This window comes from Augochlora pura, chromosome 4, assembly GCF_028453695.1.
Source record: "Augochlora pura isolate Apur16 chromosome 4, APUR_v2.2.1, whole genome shotgun sequence".
Lineage (NCBI taxonomy): Eukaryota > Metazoa > Arthropoda > Insecta > Hymenoptera > Halictidae > Augochlora > Augochlora pura.
The window spans coordinates 1,924,017-1,946,390 of NC_135775.1; the positions used below are offsets into that span (position 1 = coordinate 1,924,017).

Below are 22,374 nucleotides of genomic sequence, written 5' to 3' on the forward strand. Positions count from 1 at the left end.
TGCTAATTGTTCGAACGTTTCCGAGGAGGATGCTGACTAGCATAGAGACTGCTAAGTGTTTGAAGTACAGCCTATGTATAGGGTGTCGCAAAAATGTTTAAAAATCTGGGAATCGATGCCTGAGATGATTTCAAGCAACTTTTTCTTTTGCGAAAATTTTCTACGAGGCTTCGTTAACGAGTTATTAAGGCAAAACGTTGACCAATCAGAGGCGAGCTATGAAAAATTAATGCCTCTTATTGGTCGATGTTTTTCGTTAATAACTCGTGAACGAAGCCTCGTAGAAAGTTTTTGTAAAGGAAAAAGTTGCTTGGAATCACCTCAGCTATCTATTTCCAGATTTTTAGACATTTTTGCGACACGCTGTATATGTATACATATATATAGGTACACACAGTATATTAATTTCTGCATTTTTTTATGTATCTTCGTCAGTTTTGCAGATATGAAAAAATGCGTCCGGGCAATTTTGTTCAGTTTTAAATTATGGTTATTGCATCCTCAGTATTTGGAACAAAATAACTATAAAATGAAAAAAGACATATAAACAACAATAGTTTTAGTTTTAAACTAAACCTAGCGGTCCTAACACTTTTATTTATATCAGCAAAAATAGCGAAGATATTTTAATTCGCAGGAAAAAATAACTATTCTGTATGTACTAATATATATTATTATTTTGTATAATATACAGGGTGTTCCCTCAACTCTCGCCCACATTTTCTCGTACACTCCTGTCGGTCCGTCAAAAAAAATTTCGGACAGAAGTTTATCGATTTTCCGTCGGCCACATGATAAAATATTGGATTCAACAAAATTGTAATTCTTTTCAATACAAAACCGAATTTACTTTTTTAACGGTATTAGATATAGCTTATGCTTTATGTTATCATCGAAAAAGGAACAATTTTCTTAAATCGAATATTTTATATTATAGCTTACGGAAAATTGATAAATATTAAGTTCGTGACTTGTTTTCGTCGGATGAACAAAAGTGATTGTTAACACGTGCGCGTAAGTTAGAGACACCCTGTATACACACGTATATCACACGTCACACTGTTGATCGAGTTAAAAGGAACGTGCGTTTATGAATGTCCATTAGCAGTATATTGCGTACGTGTATTAATTGATACGATATGCAGATACACGTTACTTCCTCTGTTCTGTTCTCATCTGTACACGTCCACGGAACTGTTTCTGCCGTCGGAAATATTCTATTCTTTATCTATTCTAATCGACTTCTTTCTGGTTGTGCGCAGGGTTGCCTTAACACGTTCACTGTCCAGTCAACGTATACATATGCATATACATGCATATTTTTGCTAACCTAAAATCTTGTACTTTGAATATTCTGAATTTTTCAAAGACGACGATTTCATTTTAAAATTGTCCATTTATTGTACCGCCATGATTGGCCATTGCTCTGTGGTAGTTAACGTGTTAATGTGCGGAACACGTTGCAAAAATGGATTTCTAAATTACTTGGAATTACTCGAAAAATTACTCGAAATTATATGGTCTCGATGAAAGTTTAAATATTAATTATTATTTCGTCAATATTATTATTATTATCATCTCGTGAATATTATTATCATTATCAGATCGCATCTTTCGCGACGATAAACATTTTCGATCGAAATCCATTTTCCCAGCGCTCTTCCAATTAAATATTTCTGTAAATAATTTTATCGAAACAGCCTCAAAAAAATTAATCTAATATTTCGAGAGACATTAACGTTGTTCAATTGTTATTTTTTATCGTCTCTTGGTCGTCGAATTATTGTTTGCCACGATTGCATTTTCAATCGATTCGACGACAAAACCTAACAATCTCGGTTTGTTCCTTAATTCTATTGTTTCGTTGGTGCAGCGACGATGCATTTTATCGCAACTCTGCGGAGAATCGATGCTCTAAACGTGCTAAAAAAGAAAGAAAGAAAAAACAAAATGGGACTACAGGATCCGTTTCCTTTGCAGAATATTTCGTTTAACTGGTGTCCGAGTTTATATGTAATTAACGTGTTGTTCGCCTTTTTCTAGTGAATTGCTCAATATTTGGCCGAAAAAAGAAGCAATACAAGGATAAGTATCTCGCAAAACACAACGCGGTGTTTGACCAGCTGGATCTGGTCACCTACGAGGAGGTCGTTAAGCTACCCTGTAAGTTCAATAGATCGTTTACTATGGTTGCTCGAGGAACACTCGGCTTCTGCGTAATCTCGTTCCTTTGTTTTAGTTTTTTCTAAATTTATTTTGGACACTTTTATATCTTGCTAATGCCTTCGACAAATTTTTATTCGCAGATCCTGCATTCCAGCGGAAAACACTAGTCTTATTAGGAGCCCATGGTGTTGGTCGTCGGCATATAAAAAATACGATCATCGCGAAACATCCCGACAAATACGCCTATCCTATTCCACGTGAGTACTATCTTTAAATTTATAGAAAATATAGAGTTTTAAATTCTTTGAATAATATTAACATCATAATTTAATATGTACGGTCGATCACATGGAAAATGCTCCAAAACACTATCTTTCCTAGTTTCCTTCGTAAAATAATTTTTTTAAGCAAATTAATTAAAAGTTACATCTCTGTCGACCAAGTATCTTATTTTCTATTTTCAAAAATAAAATTTTCCGTCGATCGATCCTTTGAGCATAATTAATTAACAAATACCTTAAACATTGTGTTGCAGATACAACGAGGCCTCCGCGGAACGACGAAGAGAACGGTCGCAATTATTATTTCGTATCTCACGAAGAGATGATGGCTGACATAACAGCCAACGAATATCTAGAATACGGTGAGCTAGCTAACTATTTTAATTAAACAATTTTTAAATCTAAATCGTTCAATAGCTCGGCTAAGAATATTATTTTTGTTTGCATAGGCACGCACGAGGACGCCATGTACGGGACGAAGCTCGAGACGATCCGTAAAATCCATGAAGAGGGAAGGGTGGCCATATTGGACGTCGAGCCGCAAGCCTTGAAAGTGTTGCGCACGGCAGAGTTCGCGCCTTATGTCGTATTCATCGCTGCTCCGGTATTCCAGAACATGGCCGACGTAAGTGCCGTGCATCGATCGTTAACCACCCGGGGGACGAAGCTAACTATTGCCACCGGGGTTAACTAGTTAGACGATTAATCGACCATCGACGTAATTATGAAGCTGCAACACTGCCGCTTAACCGGAAATTTCCTACCCTGAAGTATTGCGAGCTGCTAACTTAAATTGTTTCCGCGACAAACTGTAACGCTTAAATTCTTCTCATATTTTATATGTATAAGTACCAGTACGTCTGACGTATCTATATTTATATCCTGATCAGGGCTGACAGATTTTATTGTACAAAAATAGCTATAGTAATTCAGTAATTCTTATCGAAGGCATCAGATGTCACTGTATCACTGTATCTCTGGGTTTACTAAAACAAGCTTATTAGTTGAATAATTCCAGTATAAAGTATAAATAAAAATGTAACTATATTTCTATTCTATTAGAGTCTAAATACTAACGCCTGTTCGTTTATTGCAGTGCGACGGAAGCCTGGAGAGACTGGCGAAGGAGTCGGACTCGCTGAAGCAGGTGTACGGTCACTTCTTCGACCTGACCATCGTGAACAACGACATCGAGGAGACGATCGCTCAGCTGGAGGCAGCGATCGAACGGGTCCATACGACACCGCAGTGGGTGCCCGTTTCCTGGGTCTACTGACAGCGAACCACGCCAGTCCGTCAAATCAACATCGCAGACTGCAACGGCTCGTCGAACGTGAAGCTATGATCGTCGGAACGCGATCCACCGAACGGCCGGTCCAATCGCGATCGTTTCGCGGGGAGCGGCACGGTCCTGTTCCCTGCCCGTGACCGCAGCTATTCGCGGTGCTCGCTGAATATCGGAACGGTGGTCAATTCGGGACAGACAGGCACGTACATACACGTCGGACCAATCGAACGAACAAACGAATGATACATTTCACGCCGCGTCGATCCTGCGACCGATCTCTGTGTAAGCATGATAACGAATGATAACGCGAGGGCGCGTCTACACCTTTGGCCGTGTGTTCACGAAGAATTTTTTCCATTGCCGCTGATGCCGCCGTCGCCGCCGCCGCTGCTGCTGTTCGCTGTCGCTGCTGAGCCAACGTTTTATCCGTTACTATATTCTGATAATGTTCGGGGTGAAGAGAAAGCAAAAGAGACAAAGCTGAGAGGTGTGTCGTGGCCCTCGGGGCGCCCGGACACGACAATCAAAAAACCAAGAGAACACATAATAACGTCTCTCGAATATCTCTCGGATATTTGTGTAAGATAATCACAGCGTTCCTCGGATCCGACGTTGAACCGTTTTCCTCGGGAAGAGAGAGCATCGAAGGGGATATATATATATGTTATCGGGTACAAGGGCGAGAACGACCCATCGACGAGCTATAACGAATACCATCCGTTCAACGTCCCCCAGGGCGGCGACTCTGCCGCGACCCCCCGCCAGAGTTTTCTCTCTTTCTCTCTTCACGGCCGAACCGTCTCGCATTTTTCCTTTTTTACTTTGTTCCACGTTCTTCTCTCTGTGTCTGTCTCTCCCTTCTTCCGTTCGCCGCATTTCTTCTCGAGACATTCCCGGGCGCCGTCGAATATTAATCGCGCGCACAAAAACACAACCACGAATTTATCGTTGTTTTCGTCGGCCGGTACACGGATACTAACGAAGCTACGACGGAGGGAGGAACCGTGCAAGTATTACCAAAGAAGTATCCCAGGGAACGAGGCGCCGCATCGTCCGCGGGGCACCCGGCGAGATCGCTCCATCGGATGCAGATATTCGTGGGATACGGATTCGAGAACAGAAAATTCATTACAGGGCTTGGGTGATGGGTGTTGTACGGGTACGGGGGGCGGGTGGATGGGTTGATCGCACGTTGGTCGAGAAGAATGGGGAACGGTCGTTCGTGAGCTGTTCCGTGAATGTTGAGACCGAGCGAACGAGACAACACACTTGTGTACCGTTATTCCGAAATCTGTCAATCGACTAAATCCGTAATGAAAAACCTATTATTGCCTCCTATCGTACTCTCTTGTAAACTATTTACACGAAATGAAGAAAAAAAAACTAGGGCAGCGCTACTGGTCGATAGTCCTAAACCCACCGTTAAATAGTCAATCCGTTCAAGTTGAAGGTACATTGGACTATCGACAAAACTAGTCGTTTACTTGTAATTTTAAGCAGTAGGAGAACTTCGCCGATTTCGTCTAGTACTTCGAAACGTCTACGAGGGGGTAGGCAAACGTCGTCGCGGCGACAATCCTCCCCCCGCGAGTATATGCGCGAGCGCTACTCTCTTCTTTCACACCGTATCGTTTACGTTGCGTTTCCAGTTCTCGCTCGGTTTCCCACACCGCCTCTCTCCTCTTCGAACGGGGTTTCGGTTCGCTTCCGTTTCTTCCGTCGTTCTCGTGAAACTTTCCTTGCGTGTTCGACTCGATTCACCGCCAGATCGGGGACGTCCGAACCCGCCTCCGAAGTCTACGAGAGATATCTACCTCGCCTTCCGCAATCCTTTTACAACCGATTGGACCAAGCCGTCGAAACGTGTAACTCGGCGCGGCCCGTGTTCGTTGCGATGTTTCGAAAGTTTGTACGTTTTCTGAAATGGGGCGACTTTTCTTTTCGAGTCTTTTCAAACTGGAAATCCTTACGGTAACTGAAATCCGTTGAAGCGTTTTTTCTGCGAAGTCGTTTTCGTTTGGAATCGCAATTTTCTGTAATTTTATAGCGCGGTTCGAAAACTTTAAAGCCGTAATTTTTATTGTTTCACGGTTTTTATTAGGCAGAATGTTTTTTTGTCCGTCTGAATGATCTCCAAGATGGCCGAGCGGAAAAAATTGTGAGAAAGCATTTGGAGGCTTCGCAAGCCTACATCGAGCATTGTGAACCAGCATTTAGAGTGATCGATAGCCTGGAAGAGTGAACTGCGCAATTGCAAGAAACACAGCGGTACATATAGAAGTGTTTCTCTCTCTCCCTGTTTAGCAATTTCAATGAGTCGAAAGTAATCAATAAACATTCCAAATTCTATCTACGTTCCAGCTGTGTGAAATCGTAACCCGTGCGTTTCAATTACAAACGCTTGAAATCCGCGGTCAAAGTTTTCGTCGGCCGCGTTGCCATCTGATTTTAGTGTATAGTAGAGTAAAGCTTGATCCCTTTGTGCCATCGATTCTTCCCCTTCCGTGATCAAGATTTGCTCCGTTGATTTCGAAACAAGCACGCAATCGTCTATCCTAATTGCGGCAACAAACGAATCAAATTCGCCGACCAGTTCGATTGTCGTTTCGCAACAAATCGGACGAAGATCGGCGTGTATCGCGAAGCATCGAAAATTTCGGACGTCCCGATCGGGGATTATCGATCGGACTTTGGTTTTTTCTTTTCTGCGGCGAGATTACGTTCCGCGCACGTCACACACACAGACACAGACACACACACGTACATGAACACCGTCGACCGACAAAAAAAAAACGAAAATAAAAAAGAAAACACCGTTAGAGAAAAAAGGGGGAGAAAAAAGATGAAAAAACGACAAATATCACTCGGTTCGCATTGCACCCTTGTACAAAGCGCATAACTGAAAATGACGAAGTAACAAAAAAAACGCGATTTACTATACGATATTTATAACACGTAAAACTCAAGTAAATAGATAGAATATACCAGCTATAATGAAATAATACGAAACACTGTCTCGCGTTGAACTGAGAGAAAAGGGGATGGGGAGAGGAAAAAAAGAAGGACGAGCAAAAACGAGCAATTTTTAGAGGAGGTACACACACAGTTTTGCACACTTACGCAGAGACGCACGCACACGCAGACCCGCATGGTAAACACGTGGGGGACACACACGAGGGGAACACGTACACGCAGGTATACACACGGAGAGGGGGGGACGAAGAGAAAGAGAGAAAGTTGGGAGGGACGTATGTACGCGCACGTGCACGGTGCACAGCCGCGCGCGGTAGAGATACTCGTAACGTGTAACCGTATTAAAAAAAAAAGAAAGACATAAAACTCTACACTACAGAACTCACACGAGGATACTCTACTCTCTACAATAAAACAGTAAGCGAAATAAAAATGAGAAAAAAAAATGATAAAAACAGACAACGCGGATCCACGAGAATATACAGATTTAACGATTAGGTAATTAATTAAACAAGCGATTAAATAAAAATTAATTGTGTAACTAATTAATACTGAATTACTAGAAGACTAATTAGAAGAGAAAAAAAAATTTGCATATGCAGCCCATAGAACGAAGGAGTGAATGCGTGTACGGACGGGGTATGGTGTGAATCTCTTGCAGTCGCGAATCCCAAAAAAATAAAAGAAAGCAGAAGAACAAAATTACGAAGGAGGAGGAAAAATATAAGAAAGAAAGAAAACGCTCCGCGACATCGGCACTCGCGCGGCTTTGTTCAGAACCTTGTTCGATTTTACAGCTCAACTAACTTGTAAAGATCTCGAAATATACGCACACACGATATAAATATATACACGCATACACTTTGTTCGCGTGGGCGCGCGCGCTCGCGCGACCGATATACGTTTTACTCTGTTCTTCCTGATCGAACGCGCGCGTGCGATAATTTATTAGTGATCGAGAGAGAGAGAGAAAGAGAGAGAGAGTGATCCAGAGAGAAAGAGAGAGAGAGAAAAGAAGAGCGCGCGCGCGCCCATTGATCCTTCGTTTTGAAGCGAGAGAAACGCGATTTAAATACGTAGGTACGTCGACGTTACGGAGAGATGATGATGATGATAACGATAGTGATAATTGACGATGACGATAATGCTACGGAGAGCGTGTGAAGGCGACACAAATATTGTAATGTATTTAGGAAACGCGCGCGTCGTTCCGCGAGCGATTTACGCGGCCGGATGATGATACCGCCGCGCGGATTTACTCTTGTCGACAACGTTCCGAACAGGCCCAACTCCGCACGAAGACGAAGTCTGAAATCGTTAACATGACAAGAATCGTCGCGTAGAAACAAAGAGAGAAGACAAGCAGAGACAAACAAACAAACAAAACAAAGAATAAAAATGATAAAGAAACAATATAATAACCGCGGAGAGAGATCGTGCCCGGTATGAATCCGTGTTTAGTGTGAGTGTGACGATACCATTCGTGATCGCAAAAGATGAACGAACGAATCTTCGGTGATTTTGTAATATTTCTTATAAGTTGTAGCTGCCATATCCAGTAAAAACTAAGTACTAGGTGCGCTGAGTGATTAATCTGACGACGACTGTTACGATTAACGATTCCAATTGGGTTTGGCGGTGATGAATAATGATGATGATGATGATGATACGATGAGGGCGACGATAACGGTAACGAGGTCGATGACGTTGGTCATGGGGTTTATGGTCATTAGGATGGCAATGATGATGATGATGACGACGACGACGATGATAATGACCGTGATTGATCCTATTGTGCTTCTGCAAGCGTGTGTCCGCGACTTTGAATGAGTTACGCTAAGATGTTGAAAGACGACGGGTCTAAAGAAAACAATAAACAGTTCATTACAATTATGTAATTATAAATAAGAGGAAAAGATGAAGAGTATTATAAACACGTTGTTAATTGAATTAATAAAACTAGCCCAAAGTGTCGACGGTGTTTTTTCTCTCCGTGTTCCATCGTAGAGTTTAGTTTCGTTGGACAAATTAGCATATAGAAGGTGGTCGAATAAATTAAGTCCATGGAACTTAGATCACGGCGTTCGAGAAAAATTGGTAAATTACTTACTTCGTGGCACTTAATTCGAGAAATCCTCGCACTATGCTAAACGTAAATTTATATAAATTTATAACATATATAAAACTCTTTATACTTACAGATATAATAACCGTAATCTCTTTATTTTACTAACCTAATTAAGTCAGTTTATTGCTGATGGACTCCTGTGGTATTCAATACTGATATTTCCCTTGGGGATACATACCTGTGATAATGCATTGGCTGGATGAAGCACAAATTTATTTCTATACCTTGTTCGCGATAACACCTATAATAAACACAATTCAGCCCACGTCTCGTATCTTGTTCGACTATTGTTTCGCCGAGAAGTTTGATTGTTACGGTCACGTGCGTAGAGCTCTGCCAACCTCTCAGCTTCGAAAGTCTACCACAATTGTCGCCACCGTCGCCACTTGCAGTGAAAATAATATTTCGAAGCTTTCCCTTAAAACTTCTTTAAATGGGGTAGGCTAAAATTAAAGCCCTAACGCTCTATCAAATGTTTTAATTATCATAATCCGTTTGTATGTACAGTAGAATTTTTTTCATGCAAACGAAATCGAAATGAAGCATCGTTTCAATATTGCCGCGCTTTCAAACTAAATAATCGACGACACTGTCCCATCTACGCGGTTCGTCGTCCATGTCGAAATTGTGTTGAGCAGTGAAGTTGCATACCTACTTTCATATTTGATTTCATTACTGAGACATATGAGTTAGATCAATCTACTGTGTACATACAAACTTAAAGAGAAAGTTACAGAAAAGTTATTGATATCGTTGGTGCAAGCCTTTTGGAAGCCTTGCCGGCGTGGTTACCGTAAGTTCGCAAAATATGTGATGAATTTATTTACGTTTAGCCGTCGATTATTAAACCGTGTATTCATTGGTATCACGAATTGATTTTGCGACAATTATGAGTAAGTACAACAAGCTGACCAAAAGACTCGCCCGGAAACATGAGAAAAAAAGCACTGACAATACGGAGGAAGGTAAGGAACACGTCGTTTTATTTATTTTAAAGTTTTGTGCAATACATTCGAACCTAGGCCATGGACAAACTGCACGTTTCTGCTTCAGTTAAGAAAAGCCTGAAGCTGGATAGAGAGATCAGTTCTCCTAAACGTACCACGGAGTCACGTCTCTCTGGACACAGTACACCGATCCACAAGAAGGAGTACACGTACGATGCAGAGGACTCCCCGGATCTCGATTACAATTACAGTCCGATTTCCCAGTTGTGCACCCAAGATGGTGGCAACGAAATTGCCTGGGACTGGCAAGTTTCCACGAGCAAGAGCACCAATGACAAGCCGGTGACGGCTGCCAATATCTTGCATACTCCCAAGACGACCAGATATTTGCAAAAGAAAAGGAACTCTAATTCTCCTTTGTTACACAAGCCACTTAAAAGGAAACAAATGAGAATGGAGAATATGGAGAACATTGGGAAGCTGACAGCCGAATTGAAAGCTATAACGGAGAGGGTGAAGACTATGCAAGGAAGGGATAGCGAGGTCCACACTGAAGCCGATACATTAGATTTAGATAGCGACAATGATACAGATTTTATTGTAAGAGTTGACGACGACGACAAGCCTAGGATTACAATTCAGGATACTGAGAAGAAGAGCTCGAATTACGAAGATTTGTTCGACGATTCGATCGAGGACTCGATGGTGAGGTGTAGCCAGGAAATTGAGGAGAAGTTGAAGATAAACAAAAGCAAGGGTAGCATAGAGCTGTCTATCGTTGCCGAGGAAGAGGAGCTGCAATTTTGTGTCTCGGAAAAAGAGATACAACAGGATACGAATTCTCGTAGTTACAATTCGAGAAACTCTGGATCTTTCAAAAGTTTGTTACTGAGCAACACGACGAGCAGTCGCGTCAAAACCTATTCGAACAATTCCAGTAAACTGAACACGAGCAGTTCGATCTCCGGTTCGAAGAACTCCAGCGCGCAGAAAAATGTTCTAAACAACAACACGATGAGGATGCAGAACGGGCAGTCGAAGGATTTGTCGGATTTCCCGGACGATTCGTTCGACGATTGTTTAGCGACCTGCATGGAGGACGATATACTGCTATCAAAGTCGTCCGAATACGATTTCGGCGTGTTGAACGTCAATCGCGTTCAGGATCATCAGAAGAAAACTTATTCGAAACAGAGCAACGCTGCTGGGAATAAAAGATCACCGAGCAACTGTGCTCCAACGTCTTCCAATATAACGCATAACAAGACCAACAGCCACGAAGATTCCAAGCTAGTATTTTACAACGATCTGACGGACGATTACGAAACCGCCAGTCACAAGGACACGACTGAAAAATCTTTTATAGAAAGCGATCGTTTAACAAATCGTAAGTTCTTTAAAACGAAAAGTCTGTCGGATCAGTACTTTCAACAGAATAAAAATCCTAACGGGAACAATAAGGCCAGTAAAGCGAACACGTCCTCCGAGAAACAATCGAATTTAGACGACTCGCCCGTAAGTAATAGATTTTCCATTACCAACGACCAGGTGCTGTTTACGAGTAATGATTTTTCATCGATTAGCGAGAATGTGACGATCGATGGTATGCAAGGAAGGCAACTTGGTGACCGTACCGTTAAATATATGTCTACCAGTAATTTAAGCACACGGAAGGAGACCGAGAAATCGTCTCAGCCTATTCGCTGCACCCCGCAGGAGATAGAAAAGAAACGTCTGGAGGCGAAGATGAAGCTGGAAGCGAAACGAAAATTGCAGAGGAGTTCGTTGTCTGATTCTCAATTTGTAGTTCCGGTGAAGAAATCCGTGAAAAGGTGATCGTCCTCGGCAAGGCCCACCTGGGAAAGAATCGGTCATTGCGAAGCAACGTTGTTCTGCGTATCGGCGTGCCTTTTATTAGTGCCTCTATGATGCAAAACTGTGTTATGTTCAAATAAAGATTTTAGTTAACAGATACGTCATTCAACAACGTACGGATACAACTTTCGAATACAGTTAAGAATCGTGTCCCATGGTATTTGAATCGAGTTGATTTTCTATTCGAAGATCGTCGAAGGAACTATTATTATTTGACAGAGACAACTGATAAATTATAAGTATAAAAGTCGATGTATATTAATATTGGTTTCGAAATATATTTATTTGTTTGTAAAGATTGTTTAGACAGTGTCTTTATATAAGTCATATATCAGCCGTGGACACACGGTTGGTATTGGTTACTTAACCTTTTAGGCACGACGCGCCACTATAGTGCCTTTCGCGAATGGTTCGCGATTTACTCAATTGTTTTATTATTTATTAAAGCAAACTATTAAAGTGAAAGTATGTATATACGATATATTAAGAAAAGAATATATGTTATTAATACTATATATACGGAAAAAATATATATTAAGAGAAAATGGTGATTTAGTTACGAAAAACTTTATTTCAAATCCTGCTGTGCCTAAGAGGTTAATTGAATCACCGTGCTCCTTGTCTGACCCAACCGGGCGTGTACTACTGCGCCAGGAATTACTGCAACATACAGCGCCTCTATCATTCGCTATTAACGAATATATTGTGCTATTCGCATTCAGGATTGGTCTGTTTCCAAGTAAATTAAAAATCTCTGAAACAATACATTACTAAAAAAGAAATATATGTATATTTATATGTGTACTTATTACTGTCCGACTAGTCATAGTTCCTACTACTTCCGCGCAAGGCGCCCGCTGCGCATGCGTCGGACCGAGCAGCGCTACGATTATCGAGATAAATGTCGCCGACACGAGGGATTCGAAGAAAACGTAGCCGAAGAAACATGTACGGTTCTGAAACGAACATGCCACATCCCGCGACAGCTATATATCGCTGGACAACTCACCGCGCATGTTTACCGCCATTACGACTATACTTTTCAATCGATACACCATATGACGTCAAGAGCGCCGCGTAAGGAAGGCTCGCGCGAACGCGTTTGCGGTTAAAGACCGGCAAGACGATCGGAAGCAAACGAAGCATACGTTAATACGTTGGTCATTGCTCGAATAGAGAGCCTCGGAGAATCGCGCAGCCGCATGGCGGGCGTCGCGAGCACGGAACTCGCGGAACAGTCGAACAGGTAACGCGAGGATCCCGCTAACAGTGACTATAGAGTTGTGTTGTCTAGTAGTGTATCGTCGGTGGTCGCCACGTCCCGAGCGACACGCGACGCTTCGATCGGTTTCCGCGAGACTAACGATCGCGCAAGCTCGCGACGTCGCTGGTCGCGCATGCCCGTCGATTGGCGGACCGGTGGGGGTTGCGCTACCCGGCCGTTGATTGGCGGAGAGGCCCGATCGAGAGACGAGACGAGAGGCAGTCGGCCAGTGGCAAGTATGGGGAGAGCACGTGTCGTTCGGTTCGGTGCGCGCGACTCGGTGGCCTCGTACTCCGTCGGCTCCGCTGTCACCAGTCAGACGAACGTCGTCGCCAGTACCACCAGCAGCATCGCCATCCACCAGAAACCGTCAGACAACACGGACACCAGGCCGTGGCGATTACGTACGACCGGTGCCGTTCACGCGAATGCGAGATACGTCGGCGCACCTCGCCGGCCCGTCACGATGCTACTCGCGGTGATCGTGTTCCTCGCCGCCGGCACCAGTGCCGAGGTATTCACGAATACGTTCCTCGTGAAGATGCGACAGCCCGCCGAGAGGCACGTCGCTGATCGCGTGGCAGCCAGGAACGGGTTCGTCAATCTTGGACCGGTGAGTCGAACTTTAATGCTCTTTTATACGACACGCTACCGGACTCGCGCATAGCGGAAGTTCGTTTACTCCTCCGCCGCCGGTGTTCACCGCGAGCACCGCGATCTCTCATTGGCCGCGATCTCTGGTTGGTCGCGATCGCGCGCCGAAATGAACGCTGGGACGCGAGCTTTTTGAGAGTTTACACTATATCCTTTATTTCACGGCTACGTTAACCAGCCTTTGAAAATTAAAAATAAATTACTATATCATGAGAGAAAATTTATATTTATTATATTATGGCTCTTACGTTAATTCATAAATACCAATGCGTTTAATTCTCATATAAATTGACTAGAATGCTCCAATATTCAAATTCAGAGGTTACCGTGTTAAACGAGACGTTCGTTTTTTGGAATTATTATACTTTTTTAATGTTAACGTTAACGGTTCGTGTAATGGCAAATAATCAAAGACCAATTGTTGTCCAAACACGATTATCAAAGGATTAAATTTAAAAAATCCCTGTAATAGATAAAAAAGACCATAGAATGAATCCGAAACAATAACAAAACGTTCGAGAAAGCAACAGATGCACGGTGTTCGTATCGATTTATATTTAAACAGCCCGCGTTGACCATAAATTCGAACGGAGCTCCGGCTAACTGCACAATTCATAGCGTCTCGTAAATATAAAATGACGCAGAACTGCGTCACCGGTAATGAGAGAGAAAGAGAGAGAGAGAGATGGTCTAGGGTGTTAGCGCGAGAGGGGTAAACTCGGTTTTCCGACCGCTCTCCTCATCAATTATTAATCAAGAATTAAACAACTTAGGGAACAAAGCGGCGGCAAGCGACCGGTCAATTTTGCAAACTTCTTCAAATATATATAAATAATTTATAGGAGGGTGCTGAAGTCTGTATTAAATTAATAAGACTTAATTAGAGAATGTTATGAGACTAGTTCTAGAAGTATAAATATTAATATCTATTAATATTTAGTTATTATTAATTAATATCTATTAATATTTAGAGGGGGTTAAGGGTTGAATACGAAACAGACCGAGGGAGTTTGGTGCGCCGCAGCATCCGCGAAAACAATGTGTGCAATATGTAAGACGTAATTTTCTATTTAAATCGGATCGTCGACCCGGGGGCCGCGTTCCGCGGGACTCTTGCGGATCCCGTTGGCAAAGTTCAAATCTGTTTTCCCGGATCAGGATCGATCGCGCAACTCCGGGTTTGCATAAGCTTCTCGCCCCTGATCACCATTAGCGACTTGTTTGATCCGGCTAATTGATAAATCACGCTCGATGCTCCCGTCTAATTGGCACCTGTTTAATAAGAATCGATCCGACTAGCGTCGCGCCGCGATTTCTACGGGAATTGTTTTCTATTTGTTAGAAAATTATGTCAGGTTATGTCATTTCATTGTATTAAATTGTATTAATAAATCGCCTTCATGTTGGCAACAGGGCGTAAGTTACAATTATATTAAATTGTTAGAATTTTTAATATATATATATTTCTTCTAGAACTATTTTCATAATATTCTTTAACTAATTCTTATTAATTTAATTTCATCACCCTCTTGTAGATTATTTAATTTCCTGTCTTAATAAATCCAGATTTCGTTTACAAAAACTTTTCTTCCTTTTCTAAAAAATATCCCAAGCTTTTCACCATTTCTAATTATTTATAAACAATTCTGCTGATATTCTATCATAATTATTTTCTATCCATGGGCTTGACAATTATGTTAGCAGACCTCGTGTATCGATTACGCTCATTTCTCTCTTCGATCTTTTGATCCTCTTTCTGCACTTAAATCCGCTTTCACAGTTTCTGCAATTTTTATAATAGTCCTCGCATACCACTCTGCTTTTCAATAAATGCAACTTCGTTTCAGAGGATAGAGGACGAGCGCGCAGGTAAAGAGAGAGAGAGAGAGAGAGAGAGTGCACTTCATCCTGATTTTATGGGCCTTCGCGAGCCGTATACAGCTTCGCAGTTTATTTCTCCATTAAACAGACCCATTTCTAAAAGTAATTCCATTTACAATATCCTCGCCGTTTTGTTCGCGACACTGTATAGTATGTTGTTGATACTGTTACCATCTATCTTGGATGCACTGAAAGTAGTTGCCATATGTGGGCGATAAAAATTGACGTGGTTGAAATTTTTAGGTTCTGTAATTTTTTCATTTATGTGACAAGAGGAATGTATGCATAAATTATAGTAGAATAAATTCTAGTAAAGTAAATTCTAGCGAAATAAATTCGAGTAAAGTAAATTCTAGCAAAATAAAGTCTAGTAAAGTGAATTATAATAAGATAAATTCTAGTGAAATAAATTATAGTAAAATAAAGTATAGTAAAGTAAATTCTATTAAAATAAATTATAGCAAAATAAATTCCAGTAAAACAAATTATAGCAAAGTAAATTCCAGTAAAATAAATTATAGCAAAGTAAATTCTAGCAAAATAAATTCTATTAAAATAAATTCTACTAAAATAACAACAGAGCATTTAAACATAGCAAGCCAAAGCGGAGTAAAGTAAAATGAGAGCGAATTCCCCGCGTCGCGTTAATCACCGCATTAATTATCAAAGGATGAAAAGTGAAATCCTAGTAAACATTCGCCCCTTTCTTTTCCTCTCGCAGAACCCGGGGCTATCGATCGCCCGACAAAGATTTCGTTCTCATCCCGTGGCATATTCACCCCAACCGCTCTTCCCCCCCCCCCCACCCCTCAACACACGCGCCACACTCTGTTTCACCCCTGATAAGCAATTTCCTTGGCGCGGCCGCAACGCCGTACGTGCTACGCTTAGCGATATGTGTCAGTGTCAGGAGATCTCGTGCTGTGACCGACACCAGGTCCGCGGAGAAGAATAGCCCGCAGGAAACACGCTACGACAGCCCGGAGACCAAGATCAATTCCTCGCCGCATCCACCCCTCGTCAATCCCCCCCTCTCTGATCGACCTGACCGATATTTCCTATTTTCCAGCCGATAAACCAGCGAAAAACCGTTTCCGGCCAACGGGCGATTTAACGGCGCGCCGGTCACCGGTGACCGTTGCCCTCCCTTATAATGATTTGCCGACGGTCGAATGTTAATGCTGCCTTTATATATATTTATTTTAATTATTCGAAAAATCTATTAACACTGTTCGTAAAATTTTAATAATTTAGGGATGCAAATTTCTTACGTTAAAAAAACCTCTTGGAGGATTAATCATCGATCATGCACTGTCCCATGACTCTAAGAAAATTGAAAGATATAACAATAGCAAGAATTGACAACCTTAATTTTATAAAATCTCCATGTTCTCCAAAAATCTCCAATCTTAATATTCCTCCCAAATTCTTTTACACAATTTTAGCTTTATTCAAATTTATACACGATAATGTCAAGTCCCATAAAAATCGCAGCATTTCAACCCTAACATAATATTCCACGTGGGCCACGGTAAATGCCAGGGCGAAATCCTTCGCGAGCCGTGGGTCCATTAAAACGCCATTAGCGATACAACGTGCTCGCAGTTCTTGTTTAATTTTAATTCACTTCGCCGTGGACCTCGTTGCCCATAATTTCCCTTAAACTCGATTTTTCCGAACGCGCCTGTTCGCTGAATTGTTTAACAAACGTGTATTCCCCTGCACACACACACGTGATTCGGAATAAATTCCCGCTAAATTGTTACTGTCGCTCGCGTTTCGCTTCGCGCGACACGCGCGCAGCTCTCAGCGTGCGCCACTTCCGTCGGAATTAATAAAGCGCCGCTTCTGACGATTACGCGAGAAACGAACAATTTCGAATACGCCTCGTCAATTATATTCACAGTTGTTTGAAAATATTTGTCGCCGGGGCGTCGCTCCGTCCTCGGTTTTAGCGACGAATCGCTACGCTATAGTATAATATTAATGGTATAGTATGTACAGTATTAATTATAATATAGTGACGCGGACTGTATTAACCCTTTGTTACATCTAAAATACAACATTGTTTCATCTAAAATAATGTTTACACAGGCAAAGTTTACATCTAAAAAAAAAATGGTTAAAATTGAAACATGTTCGTACAAGTCGAATTAATTTAATTAATTAATTTAATTACGTACAAGAATTAATTCAATTCTTGCGATACAATATACATAAGAGAAACAATAAAATGCACCTTGTTGGACGAAATAAAAAAAACTGCAAATTAGAAAAATCATCTTAGAATTATAAATTAAACGTCTTCGAGTTCAAAGGGTTGAATTCTCACGCGTCTCTCGAACGATTCTCCCCCGTCTCGACAAAAGTCTCGAGATCGGCTCTTCCGAAAGGTGACGGCGAAATTTTCCCGCGCGCAATTCGTTCGCCGGGCGAATCTCACTCGGGGAATCCACTTGTCCGAAAGCGAAGACTCCGCGTAATTCGAGAGCGCGGGAACGATAGCGCCGCGGGATAGAATTGGGTCACATAAATGGAGTTCCACTGTAACGCGAAGTATCGCTGTTTGCATTTACGCGCGGTGATCGCGGTTCGAATAAGATATTTGTACGGGTTCGCGCGATACTGTTTGAACAGCTTGGAACAGCGTCCGGAATCGAGATAACGCTTTCAATAGGACAATAGGCATGGTTGCGTTAAGGGTTGATCAATTAGGCGGCGGGATAGGGGGAGGGTGTGCATTAGAGCTAATGGACGAAAAATGTTGCGGCGGGGAGCCGAGAGCAATGCGCAATTTACCGAGCGACTTTGGGAACGTCAGGCATTTGGTGTAACATTGTCAACGAATGTTGACAATGTGAGTTGTTTAAACAAAAAAGGGATGTGATTGTAATTATTTATTCGGGCTTTGGATGCTTATAGTTTAGCGACTATCTACTAGTTTGTATCTGGTCATTGTTTCAAGTAGTATTTATTTAGTTTTTAGTTTTTTATTTATTTAGTTTTTTATTTATTCAGCTTTTTAATTTTTTATCCACTCACTCGGTCATTTCTGTCTTTCCTTCTTTACTCGTTTCTTATTTACCGAATCTAATACAGGAACATTCCGCGAATCGAATTGGGGTTTCGATTGGGACCGGGTCAAAATGACCCAACGACCGCGCCGCGACGATCGATAAACATCTTGGAATATCGGTCCTAGAAATCGACGATCCGTCGTGACAGTTTGTCGGCACGCGTCGCCGATAAAAATACAAGAGAGCGCGTCGTCGTCGTCGATCGATAATTCCGGCGAGCATCGTGACGTTCTCTCGCGCGCGCGGATATCGGTACTCCCTTCCCTTCCCCCCCGCCGCGCGCGCGCTACGGCCCGCTCGGAATTAATCTTATCGGACGGGGCACGGCGTATGCCAGGTATTTGTGACGCGCTGGTCCGACTGTTTCGAGCGACGTATGCACTCGCGGCGATAATAATGCGGGCGTCGCGGCGCGCGTCTCGTAACGCAACAACGAAACCCGTGGAATCGATGGCGCTTCGATGGATATCCGGCTGAAACGTGCTACCTGTGTGCCCCCCTCTTTCGTTGTTGTATATCGGCCGTCCATGCGGTGAACCGACAACGATATCCACGCTGATGGACAATCGAACGGCGGAGCGGGGCAAGGAGAAATCTGTGGAGTTGAGAGCACGGATTCTCTCGATGCTCGGCGAACGAATAGTTGATGGTGGAATGAAAAAAGAGAGTTGGAATCACCAAAATTGTCTTAATAAAAATCTTCATAGTAAAAATCGTTCCAACAAAAATCGTAGGCTAAGAAAAATCGTCCCAACAAAAATCGTCCTAATAAAAATCGTAGGCTAATAAAAATCGTTCTAATAAAAATCGTAGGCTAATAAAAATCGTTCTAATAAAAATCGTTCTAATAAAAATCGTAGGTTAATAAAAATCGTTCCAACAAAAATCGTCCTAACAAAAATCGTACGCTAATAAAAATCGTTCTAATAAAAATCAAATACAGAACAGGGAGATTGCTGTTGTCGCGCGAACATCGTAAAAGACCCGCGTCGCCTGAAAAATTCATGGAAAATATATCCGGCTGCCGAACGCGGAACAAAAATTAATTAAAAATCCGCGCGGAAGAGGCTCCGCCCGGAATTATTTTCTCGCCCCGCGGCAAACTTTTCCGGGCCACTTTTTTCTTTTTCTCCGCGGTCGTTCTCCGTCGCTCCCCCTCCGGCCCCCCTGCACCCTTCTCTCTCTCTTCGCTTAACGAATTTTCGCGGAGATTAGAATTTGCCGCGCGCGAGCCGCGAGTGGGCGGCACTGAAGGAAGTTCCGCCGGGAAGCGGTGACTCGCGATTTACGCGACGCTGATCCGGTACGTGCGAGTTTCCGGTTATCCCACTCGTTGACGAACGGGTTAAACGGCCCGCCTCGTTCCCCTGGAATTGAAACGATCGCGGTGATACTCTCGGCTCAAGCGGCCGGAACAACGGAGAGATCCACCTGGGGAAAAATCCCGGCGGCGGAATCGCCCTCCGGAGCTCACTTCACCCCCCTCCCCCACCTCCCCTCCCCCCCTCTCTCTCGAGAGAGGGACGCGCGGTCATTCGGCAGGACAAATGGCCGGCCATGTTGTCTATCGCCGATCTCTGGGGCTTCGTTTTAGTCGACGCTGTTTCTCTCTCTCTCTCTGTCTCTGTCTCTCCTCCGACGTTTTATACGAACACCACGGGATTTCGCGAGATGCAAATTTCTTCTTGCATAGATATCGTCTCATTCGACCCGGCTTGGTGCTCTACGAAGTAATTGCGGCGCTGCTTATTTGCATACCGAGATGAGACTACGCCGGATTATCTCGTTCGCCGAAATTCCTTGTTTCATCGTCCGGTCGAATCGTCGCCATTTTGTAAGAGCGGGTTCTGTGTTTGAACGGGGTCTTTGGGTACAGTTCGATGCGACGAAGTTTGGTGGTTGTTTTAAGGGTTGAAAAGAGGCGTAGGTTATGTCTCGTGTCGAATGGTAAAGTAAAACAGATGAAATAAATATCGTTGTTGGTTATTGTTGACGAGACAGTTTTCTTAATATTTTTATTAAACAACAATTTCATCCTTTTTGAACTTGTTATTTATCAGGCTTCTCAAAATTCTTGCAATTTCGTTCCGAAACTTTATCAAACTTCGTCGAACGAGTTTTAAACATTTCGCTCAGATATAGAGTGTTCTGGCCGGTACTGAGAGGGTTAATAACAATCTATTCTCGATTATAAGTCGACAATTGCATCCCGCAGTCGATTCGACTTCCTCGCGTTCGTCGGCGAGGATGCAACAATGTATTTAGTCGCAGAGGAAAATTGCCTCGACAATTTCCGCGTGTATATCTGTGTATATATCTATGAGCGTATTTGCGCGTGTATATCTGTGTATATATCTGTGCATACATCCGTGCGCGAGTCTATCTTAAACAGGTATCGCGTTACGTCCGCTCATCCAAGTTTCGATAATATATTTACAGAGTCATCCGGCGCCGCCGCTCCTTTTAGCGTATCGTTATACTAAATGCCACTTGTTACGCGTCCCCTCCCTCTCTCAATCTCTCTCTCTCTTCGTCCCCCTATTCAATACGCGTTGTTCAGTCTCTTTGGAAGTCGGCGACGCCGTCGGGATCGCGTCGGACGCCTTTCGACGCCCACGCGATTCCACTGGCAAATCGTAAATCCGCCCGGTAATAACGACCGCGAACCCCGTCGTCCTATTATCTGTTTACCCGGCGCTGTGGGCGACACACTTCCAACGTATATACTTCCACCGTGCTTACACGAGTCCTGTATTAATTACTACTTGCAGGGTATTGATCGGACGGGATCGTCGGCGACCAATTTTCCACCGGCGAGATTCGACGCGGCTTCTCGCGCTCGCTCTTAGGAAATTACTTTCAAACTGGTTTGGACCGAGTTCTCATGTTTGTTCTTTGGCCGGATTTTGCGTTGTATTTTTTAGCGATTGTTAATGTGAATTTTCTAGCGATTTTTAAAGTGAATTTTCTAGCGATTTTTAAAGCGAATTTTGCAGCGATTTTTAAAGCGAATTTCGTAGCGATTATTAAGGTGACTCCGCCCCCCGGGTCAAAGTCCCGCGTGGGCGTGGTTTCGGCGCTCTCGCTTTCGGCGGAGCCGGGCGAACGCGCCCCGAGCAAATCTCTAGCTTCGAAGCGCTTTAACCCCTTCTTCTCGATGAAACGCGATCGGAGCCGTTGTCAACAGGCTGGATGAAACTGTTGCAACTCCGTCGAGGCAAATAAAAAACAGTGAAAGGAAAAGGAAAAATAAAAGTAAAAAGAAGAAGAAGAGGAAGGCTATTTTTATGCGGCATCGCGCGGAACTGCCTCCGCGACAGCTGTAATTTATCAGCCGCTGACGGAATCGATTACCGTCGGGCTCCATATTTACAATGCGCGGTGACGTTGCCGCGACGGTGCCTACGGGGATCCGTCGCGGACGATCAATCCGGTTCGCCGGGATTGTGTGCTCCCGGGCTCGATTGGAATTGTCATAGCCGATTATATTCTCTGGCGCGGAAAGCTGCCCGATAAGAGAAGAGGCGAGGCGGAAGAGAGGGAGTGGGAGGGAGGGGGGGAGGTCGATGAGAACGGTGCAAGAGTCGGAGAGAGTTAGCGGTGAAGGAACGACGCGAGACGTGTCGATGACTGGACTGCGGCGGATGTTTATGCGAAATGGGGGCTGTCCGATCGCTGGATGCGGGATATTAACAATTTATTTTCTGGTTTTATGAATTCGAATTAGTTCGATGCAATAGGCGATTTGTTATGTGTTATTTGTAGTGTGTCGTGGCGTTAATTATAATTTGTAGTATGTAATATTTAATATTGAATCTGTAATATGTGATATTTAATATT

General features: G+C 43.0%; 3 protein-coding genes and 1 long non-coding RNA gene across 10 annotated transcripts in view; 3 read left to right on the forward strand and 1 right to left on the reverse strand.

Moving 5' to 3' along the window:
* The window catches only part of Cask (peripheral plasma membrane protein CASK), a 222,577-nt gene extending 216,181 nt beyond the window's left edge, over positions 1 to 6,396 (forward strand). For all 6 annotated transcript variants that reach the window (XM_078179411.1, XM_078179413.1, XM_078179412.1 and 3 more), the window contains 5 exons: positions 2,044 to 2,163; positions 2,307 to 2,423; positions 2,702 to 2,809; positions 2,897 to 3,072; positions 3,544 to 6,396. In XM_078179411.1, the coding sequence (XP_078035537.1) occupies positions 2,044 to 2,163; positions 2,307 to 2,423; positions 2,702 to 2,809; positions 2,897 to 3,072; positions 3,544 to 3,723 (701 nt within the window). In that variant the 3' untranslated portion in view covers positions 3,724 to 6,396. The remainder of the gene's footprint in view (positions 1 to 2,043; positions 2,164 to 2,306; positions 2,424 to 2,701; positions 2,810 to 2,896; positions 3,073 to 3,543) is intronic.
* A 963-nt stretch (positions 6,397 to 7,359) lies between these two features.
* Positions 7,360 to 9,115, reverse strand: LOC144469312 (uncharacterized). The gene is made up of 2 exons (XR_013493956.1): positions 8,943 to 9,115; positions 7,360 to 8,854 (listed from the first exon to the last, which is right to left on the reverse strand). It is a non-coding gene; the product is annotated as an uncharacterized LOC144469312 (long non-coding RNA).
* A 389-nt stretch (positions 9,116 to 9,504) lies between these two features.
* LOC144468777 (uncharacterized) lies at positions 9,505 to 12,179 on the forward strand. Of its 2 annotated transcripts, XM_078178484.1 has the most exons (3): positions 9,505 to 9,801; positions 9,890 to 11,298; positions 11,367 to 11,538. In XM_078178484.1, exons 1-3 carry the CDS (start codon positions 9,726 to 9,728, stop codon positions 11,409 to 11,411), a joined length of 1,530 nt encoding a protein of 509 aa, XP_078034610.1. In that variant the 5' UTR covers positions 9,505 to 9,725; the 3' UTR covers positions 11,412 to 11,538. The 2 variants fall into 2 exon arrangements, with proteins under 2 accessions (XP_078034610.1, XP_078034609.1); XM_078178483.1 differs by having other exon boundaries at positions 9,890 to 12,179.
* Positions 12,180 to 12,804: 625 nt separating this feature from the next.
* Positions 12,805 to 22,374, forward strand: part of Amon (prohormone processing protease amontillado) — a 57,409-nt gene continuing 47,839 nt past the window's right edge. The window contains exon 1 of the mRNA XM_078178482.1: positions 12,805 to 13,535. Within this exon, the coding sequence (XP_078034608.1) occupies positions 13,056 to 13,535 (480 nt within the window). The 5' untranslated portion in view covers positions 12,805 to 13,055. The remainder of the gene's footprint in view (positions 13,536 to 22,374) is intronic.

Coding starts and splice junctions, on each gene's coding strand:
- LOC144468777 (XM_078178483.1), top strand. CDS start 9,726: ATGAGTAAGTACAACAAGCTGACCAAAAGACTCGCCCGGAAACATGAG. Junction 9,802..9,889: donor CACTGACAATACGGAGGAAG/GTAAGGAACACG, acceptor TTTCTGCTTCAG/TTAAGAAAAGCCTGAAGCTG.